This window comes from Macaca mulatta, chromosome 7 (genome assembly GCF_049350105.2).
Source record: "Macaca mulatta isolate MMU2019108-1 chromosome 7, T2T-MMU8v2.0, whole genome shotgun sequence".
In the NCBI taxonomy this organism is placed as follows: domain Eukaryota; kingdom Metazoa; phylum Chordata; class Mammalia; order Primates; family Cercopithecidae; genus Macaca; species Macaca mulatta.
Window position 1 is genome coordinate 44,712,900 of NC_133412.1, and position 8,725 is coordinate 44,721,624.

Here is an 8,725-nt window from a genome sequence, read left to right on the forward strand (position 1 = left end):
GCAGGCAGGAGGGGCTGGGCCAGCAGCAAGGATGAGGAATTGCAGAGCGATGTTTGCTGGCACCGAACAGCTGCAGGCACTATAAACACATGCTCCCTCTTATCCTCATCCCAGCCCTGGGTGGGGCTGCCGGCATCATCCGGATAGATGAGAGAACTGAGGCCCAGGGAGGAAGAGTGGCTTGCCTGCAGTCACACGGGTAGAAGAGCTGTGTCTAGAACTCTGCCCTCTCGGCTTCTTCCTTACTCTTCATTTTAGGCACATGGCTTTAGGATGACCCTTTTCAGGAAGTTAGGTCTTCAGCTCATTGTTCTTTCCTCCTCTGTTGCTCCATTTCTGACTCAGGGACCCCTGGTGATGCTGAGGAGCCCAGGATATTAAAACTGAGAGTCAGGGAAGGGAGGAAGAGATTTGGGTAGTTATAAAGGAACAAAATTTTCTCGCTGAGAAATGACTTTTTTAGAGTCCTAGATACTGGTTTCTTTTTTCTTTTTTTCTTTTTTTTTTGAGATGGCATCTCCCTCTGTCACCCAAGCTGAAGTACAGTGGCGCCATCTCGGCTCACTGCAATCTCTGCCTCTGGGACATGCCTCAGCCTCCCAAGTAGCTGGGACTACGGGCGCGTGCTACCACGCCCGGCTAATTTTTTGTATTTTAGTAGAGACCACCATGTTGCCCAGGGTGGTCTAGAACTCCTCAGCTCAGGTGACCTGCCTGCCTTGGCCTCCCAAAGTGCTGGTACAGGTGTGAACCACCGTACCCGGCCCTAGATACTGGTTTAAACATGGCCCTGATGTAGTCAGGTCTACCTGGTCTGCTTGGGTTCAATCTCTCAGGCCATCCTGCTTTGGGTTTAGAAAATCCAGTCCCTTTTCTTTCCACTCACGGACAAAAGTTTGCTGAGAGGCAGGGCTGTGTGCCCCCGCCTTCTGCTCCACACTCCCCACTGCCAGCCGCCAGCTCCTGCGGCAGATGCAGGGGTGCCCACACGTCAGCTCGAGCCAGTGCCTTGCAAGCTACTCTCCCCTTCTCTTCATTTTTCCAGATGTTTGGAATCCATTTTGTTTTGCAGTCATGCTGCACCCAGGCCAAACCCATTTCAATATTGGCCTTAGGCCACCGTTTGTAATGAAATCCAGATGAGCATGACTTATGGAAAGTCAGATTCTCATTAGAGGATTTCGTCCTGTAAAATCCTCCTCTTCCACTTACCGTATTTTAGCTGCTGTTCTTCTGTGTCTGCCCCAGGGTGTCAGGGAACATAGCCCCTTGGTCTCTGGGGTGTCTCTGAAATTCAGGAGTGACCAGTGAAGCAATCAAAGTGGTCAGACCTCAAAAGAACTTACCTATGTTATGGCCTAAAGAGATCAGCCCAGGCCCAAAGGTCCAGCCAGAGAAATGTTTTAAGCAGTCTTTTAGCCCTGGCTTAGATCATTTAGGGAACAGGAGTGAAAGGTTAGAAAATTAATCTCTTTTTACTGGAGAAGGGAAATATTTAAAGATGGACTGCAGTGGAGAAGAGCAAGGGGATGTCCATTTGCTCTTCTTATACCAGACTGTAGTCGAGAGGGCCACATTCAAGTACCCTCCCTCATGCAGACACCCCAGGGTTTGTCTGCAGGCCCATTTCTTAACCTCCCTGCTACACAAGCAAAGTAGAGGCCAAGCAAGGAGGGCGGTGCCCTCAAGACAGCAGCCCTGTTCGTGGTGTGGCATTGCAGCTCTCCCACTCCAAGTGCTAGGAAGAGGCTCTTTGGTGGCAGAGCCTTTCCCTGGGGACACTGTATCACCGTGCGGGATGTCCTGCCAGCACACCCAGTCCTCTGCGGCCCACCGCGTCACCGCTGCCTGGCAGGACTGCACAGCAGCCTGACGGGCGGGCGCGGCCCCTTCCCAGAACAGCCTTGTCGTCCTCCTGCCTCTTGGGCCAAGGAGAGTAAGGTTTCAGCTCTTCTCTCTGTGCGGTGGCTGAAAGCAGGGCCCAGGGCCCACACCTCTCACCTCCAGCTGGCACCAGCGGCTCCAGCCTCAGCAGATAGCCTTTGCTCAGTGGAGGCCTTTGGGAGCCTGCCTGCAAGCTGCGTCATCAACCAGCCTGAATTTAGACAAAGTGCTTTGGGGAAAAGAAACGTGTGGTGTGCCTTGGTTTTTTCCAGTAATTGTTCCATGGCTCGCTCTGCTTGTAAGATTTTCCAAAATAAGGCCGTAGATGAGAATTATATCAGCACATTGGGAACCGAAGGCATGCGGACACTGTTGGCGCTTTGTAAAAAACACCCCTCAATGAGACAGACACACGTCATCGTGGCCTGCTGGGGCTGGGCCCGGATTTGGAGATAGGGGAGCGGCACGTGCCCATTTGGTACAGATGGGAGCCAGGAAGCCCTTTGCTCAGGATAGAGGTCTCTTCTTTTAGGGGGCCTGTTACAGTAACTGGTGGGCCTCTGGGTGCCCTGCAGTTGACTTTGCGTATTTAACTCTTTGCCGTTGACTTTACATGTTTAACTCTTTAAAGTTGACTTCCTTTCCCCTCGAGAGAACTTAATTTACCTGAAGTCCTCCCTGGGTGGAGGAGTGTGGCCTGGTAGTTTCAGCAAGTTATTGGTACCGCTTCTAGGACAGCATCTCACAAGGTGGTCTATCTCTCTGGCTTTGGGAAGAGGAGTGTCATCAAAGCAGAAGAAGTTTTCTGACTTGTGTAGCCCCCTGGAGATGTTTTTAAGTCCCCCCCCCCCAACCCCTTTCCCTGTTTCTTACAGGAGACAGACTGTGACCAGTACCCCCTGCTGGATCGAGCTGCACCTGAATGGGCCTTTGCAGTGGCTTGACAAGGTCCTCACCCAGATGGGCTCCCCAAGCATCCGCTGTTCCAGTGTGTCTTAGAGACATTAAGTGTGGTAGGGGAGGGCGGGCTTGGGGGAAATGGCCATGCAGGAGGTGGAGAAAATTGGAACTCTACTCAACTCATTGTTGTCAAGGAAGAAGAAATCTTTCTCCCTCAACTGAAGGGGTGCACCTACCTGTTTTCGGAAACACACGAGCAAACCCAGAGGTGGATGTTATGAACAGCTGTGTCTGCCAAACACATTTACCCTTTGGCCCCACTTTGAAGGGCAGGAAATGGCGTCTGCTCTGGTGGCTTAAGTGAGCAGAACAGGTAGTATTACACCACCGGCCCCCTCCCCCCAGGCTCCTTTTTTGAGTGACAGCTTTCTGGGCTGTCACGGTCCAATCAGAAACGCCCCTCTGTCTAGGACTGCAGTGTGGAGTTCACCTTGGAAGAGCGTTCTAGGTAGGAGGAGCCCGCAGGGGCCATGCGGACCTCACGCCCAGCTCTCTGATGTTTGTGACGGTGCCTCTTCCAATGAACATTCCCAGCCCAGCCCCAGCACTCCAACAGACCCTGCCCCTCGTGAGCTGGATAGACTTGGGGTGGGGAGGGAGGGAGTTTGTCTGTCTCCCTCCCCTCTCAGAACGTACTGATTGGAAGGCGCGTGTTCAGCAGAACCTGCACACAGGACAGTGGGAAAAATTGATGAGCACCACCTCTTTAAAAACTCACATGCATTTGTCCTTTTTCACTTTGAAAAGTTGGAAGGATCTGCTGAGGCTCAGTGCGTATGCAGTGTATAGTGTCTATTATCACATTAATCTCAAAGAGATTCGAATGATGGTAAGTGTCCTCATGAAGCAGGAGGCCCCTGTCGTGGGACGGCGTTTGGTCTCAGGCAGCACCGCACTGGGCGCGTCTCCAGTCATCTGTAAGAGCTCGCTCCAGATTCTGATGCATACGGCTATATTGGTTTATGTAGTCAGTTGCATTCATTAAATCAACTTTATCATATGCTCTTTTAAATGTTTGGTTGATATATTTTCTTTAAAAATCCTGGGCTGGCACATTGACTGGGAAACCTGAGTGAGACGCAGCAACTGCTTCTCTCCCTTCTCTCTCCTAAGGTGCAGCTTTTCCAGGTTTTGTTGAAGAGACACCTGCCGGCACTTCTGCAAGCTGAAATTTACGGAAGCAAATTCACCAGAAGGGAAAACATCTCAGGCCGACATAGGCAAATGAAAAGGGCTATTAAAATATTTTTACACCTTTGCAAATTGCAGGCTTGGTTCAAAGAGGTCTGTCATCTTCCCCCTGGGATATAAGATGACCTAGCTCCCGGTAGAGGATCGTCAGTGACAACTATAGCAGTTGTATTGTGTAATAAGTACTGCTCCCAGCAGCAATTCGGGAGAAAACTAGCCTAAATGATTTCAACTGGAAAACAGAAAAAAAAGCCCTCTTCTTTTCCCAGCCTTTTGCAGAACACAATAGACAGAACTGCCACCTTCAATTGGTACTTTGTTCTTTGCTGCTGTTTTTGTATAAAATGACCTATCCCACATTTTTGCATGGATTTAAAATCAAGGGACTTCCTATGGAAGTCCTGTTTTATTCCAGGTGAAGGGAAGAAAGTGTATACTCTTTTGGCAGGGTACACACCTCAAATGTGATGAGATTTTTGATGTTGGAGGGAGATGGAGAGGTTTCCTGATGCCTCACCTGCAGGGTCCTGTGCCTCTGAATCTCTAGCCATGAGGTTTCCAGGTAGGACAGCTGCTCCCCAAGCCTCCTGAGGACACAGGAAGAGATGGAAGGAGCACCTTGACAGACTTGTGTGAGTCTTCTCGAAGGAGTATTGACTCAGAACCCAGAGACAACACAACACCCCTCACTTCCTCTGAGAGGGCCAAATACTGTGAGTCTGAAGTATGTGCCTGGTGTTGAAATGATCTGTGGCCTGTTGCTTACACAGGAAGCCCCCTGAACCTCCTGTACATGGGTTCATGTTCCCAGCCAGCTCTGAGACCCAGGACACAAATACTCCATTTTGGCTTCTGCTAGAGCAGTCATGGTTCCTCTCCTAAAAGCCACGGGCAGCAGTTTCCGAGGGCCTGCATTCTCCACCTGCTGCGTGATTCTGTGAGGGCTTCCTGTGGCACACAGCCCTCTGGGTGCTTGGGAACTAGCTTCAGGCACAGCCCGATTCTGGTGATCCAGTGATCTGTGGAGTCTGTCTTATTCCAGGTGAAGGGGGGAGAAAAAGCCTATACTTTGGCAGGTTATGAACTTTGAATGTGATGAAATGACACATTTGGCTGCTTTTGGATAGTGTCTTAGAACTCTCATTGCTCAGACCTGAAGGCTACTTCCTTGGCCCTTTTTCTTTATAGACTAGACCATCAGAGGAGGATGTGTGGGATTGTAGGCAAACCCACCTGTGGCATACTGAAAATAAATTTGATCATACCTAAGAGGTTAGGAAATGGTGCCTTTCCCACCTTAGAGCGCTACATAGGTGCTTTGGGCATATGTAACATCAGTCTCCTTCCTTGAAGCCACAAGCTAGTTTTCTTAGTTTTAAAATCCTGTGGTATGAGTGGCATTTGTATATTAAAACACTTTTTTAAAGGACAGTTGAAAGGGGCAAGAGGAAACCAGGGCAGTTCTAGAGGAGTGTTGGTGACTGGATAGCAGTTTTAAGTGGCGTTCATCTAGGCAGCACGACCGTGTGTGTTGCCGCTGCCCTGGGCTCCCCGCCATGACATCTTCACCTTGCAGCTTGTGTTGAGACTGACCCAAGTGTAGCTAGCACTGGGACATAGATCCTTGTCTTCAGCACCTTCCCAGGAGCCAACTTTTATTCCCTTTCCTCTCTCCCCGCCCCACCTCGCTTCTTCCCAATTTAGTAACTTAGATCCTTCCAGCGCATACGTAGGTAGCTACCCCAGCCGGTTTGGATTACAGGCCTGTGCTGGAACATCATCTCAGTTGGCCACCTTCCTGGCGGGCTGTAGACCTGACATTTTGAGACAAGCCTAGAGTCAGGAGCAGGGACTTTGACTCTTAGGAAGAGCACACATGAGGACAAGGCTGCTGGCAGACGTCTCCATTGTCCTTATGTTGTCTGTGTTGTATTTTCTTTTTTTTAATTGACCATGGTGATTATTTTTTTAAACCATTGTTCATATACTGAAGTGAGCTATAGCACATTATCGTGTGCTTATTTTGTTTTAATTTTCTCCATCTCCCCTTGGCTTCCTAGAGTTTGGGCATATTCCAGGCTAAACGCTTTTACTGAAGACTACAGAAAGGTCTGAAGTAGTGTGTGCATGGCATGCACGTATGTGAGTAATCTGGGGAAGACGCAAAGATCTGTTTCATTCTTAGCCTCAGGCTCATGAGGGTCTCCACAGGGCCAGAGCTCAGGTTACACAACCACTCCTTCGTCCTCACAGGAGACGTAGGGAGAAGAATCTGCAGGCTGCTTGTAGGACTGTTCACCAAGGGGAATACCAGCAGCAAGAGGGCACACGTTTAGCCCTGGACGCTGTTTCTTATTGTGTGACTTGGCTAGAGTTGGGAGTTCCCCCAAAACATACGTGTCCCCATTTTACCAGAACCAAACCTCAACACAGCAAAGCTGTACTGTCTTTATGTGGCAAAAATGTTTCCTTGTAGGCCCCTTTCAGGTAACAGTCTTCACAATGTATTGCCATCACGGTTTAAGGAGCATCAGCAGCTTCTCAAGTGGGTAGGGAAAGCAGAAAAACGTACGCAAGAGGACATGGATCCAAAATGATGACGAAGCATCTCCCATGGGGAGGTGTTGGTGGGGAGATGATGGGCTCAACAGGCAACTTTTCAAAAACACAGCTATCATAGAAAAGAAACTTGCCTCATGTAAACTGGATTGAGAAATTCTCAGTGATTCTGTAATGGATTTTTTTTTTTTTTTAATGCAGAAGTAATGTATACTCTAGTATTCTGGTGTTTTTGTATTTATGTAATAATTTCTTCATTCAGACAGATAACTATTTAATTTTTTTAAGAAAGTTGGAAAGGTCTCTCCTCCCAAGGACAGTGGCTCGAAGAGTTGGGGCACAGCCAGTTCTGAATGTTGGTGGAGGGTGTAGTGGCTTTTTGGCTCAGCATCCAGAAACACCACACCAGGCTGGCTAAACAAGTGGCCGCGTGTAGAAACAGGCAGCTCTGAGTCAGATCTGGGCCCTTCCACAAGGGTCCTCTGAACCAAGCCCCACTCCCTTGCTAGGGGTGAAAGCATTACAGAGAGATGGAGCCGTCTATCCAAGAAGCCTTCACTCACCTTCACTGCTGCTGTTGCAACTCGGCTGTTCTGGACCCTTACTTTGGTGTGTGTTGAGGGATGGGGAATAGGACATTGACTATGTTGATTACCTTCACTATTCAGCCAGCCTGACCTTTTAATAACTTTGTAAAAAGCATGTATGTATTTATAGTGTTTTAGATTTTTCTAACTTTTATATCTTAAAAGCAGAGCACCTGTTTAAGCATTGTACCCCTATTGTTAAAGATGTGTGTCCTCTCGTTCCCTCTCTTCCTCTTGTAAGTGCCCTTCTAATAAACTTGTCATGGAAAAGCTCCTGTGCCAGGAGCTCAGTCTGATTCTTGCTGTTGTCTGTGGGTGGAGAGAAGATTTAAAGGGGAGCCCCGAGGGGTCCCAGGGACTTCAGGGCTCAGGAGGACCAGAGGAAAATGTCTATAAGCCCAGATACACCTTGACCAATGATGTGCCAGGCCACATTCTGCCATGGTCCTCATGTAATATCCAGCTGCTCTCATTCACCAAGGGCAACATGCAGTGCCAGCAGGAGCCCCTGGGCCATCTGCACAGAGGTCAAGTTTCTCAATGGGTGGATCTCGCTGTTGCCCAAGCCTAAACACCATATGTGTCCCATCTATCTCTGCAGTGCCATTTTGTATTTTACTTCCTCTATATCCCAAGGCCTTTGGCAAATGACTGAATGCCACCAACCCAACCTCCACCCCTGCCATCTCTTGCCTCTGCTAGTCCCTCCTAGCCTGATTCCTCCGTATTGTCATGGTGTCTTAAATGCCACCAGATTTGTCTTCCCACAGGCATGGAGGTAACTTTAGCATCACAAGTACCTTGGTTTCCACATCTTCCAGCTCAGATGATTGTTAGCACCTGTGAAAATTCATTTTGAATTCAAAACGCCCAAGGAGAAAGGGACTTCAAAGTTGTTTCTTTGGCTAGATCTTACACCGACCCCAGAAGATGTGGATAAAGAAAAACATTGATTAAAATGTAAAATGTTGGCCAGGCGTGGTGGCTTAACGCCTGTAATTCCAGCACTTTGGGAGGCAGAGACAGGCAGATCACTTGGGGTCAGGAGTTCAAGACCAGCCTGGCCAACATGGCAGAACCCCGTCTTTACCAAAAAATACAAAAATTAGCCAGGTGTAGTGGCGCACGCCTGTAGTCCCAGCTACTTGGGAGGTTGAGATGGCAGAATCACTTGAACCCAGGAGGTGGAGGTTGCAGTGAACTGAGATCACACCACTGCATTCCAGCCTGGGCAACAGAGTGAGACACTGTCTCAAAAAAAAAAGTAAAATGCCTTTTGGTTTTTAAGAGTGAATAAGCAGCGTTTGGGGTAGAAGGATGAACTGGGTTGGAATAATCCTGTGGTGTGACCACATCTGCAGTAGTCCTCCTAAGGACCTCCCCAGCATCCAAACACCTCCCTCAACAGGAGGAGGCAGGTTGCAGTGTAAGGGCCCATGGATTTGGCCTCCGAGTACTGCATCAAATTCCTGCCTTTATGATGATTTGGTTGGTACTTCCACCTTCCTACCCCCTTAACAGCTTTCCTCAAGGGTTTATGTAGC

General features: G+C 48.9%; 1 protein-coding gene across 24 annotated transcripts in view; it reads left to right on the forward strand.

Annotated features, from left to right (window-relative positions):
• SMAD3 (SMAD family member 3) overlaps positions 1–7,477 on the forward strand; it is a 131,221-nt gene extending 123,744 nt beyond the window's left edge. For 23 of the 24 annotated variants that reach the window (XM_077938334.1, XM_077938348.1, XM_077938341.1 and 20 more), the window contains one exon: positions 2,760–7,477. In XM_077938334.1, the coding sequence (XP_077794460.1) occupies positions 2,760–2,883 (124 nt within the window). In that variant the 3' untranslated portion in view covers positions 2,884–7,477. 24 annotated transcript variants of the gene reach the window in all.
• The last annotated feature ends 1,248 nt before the right edge of the window (positions 7,478–8,725 follow it).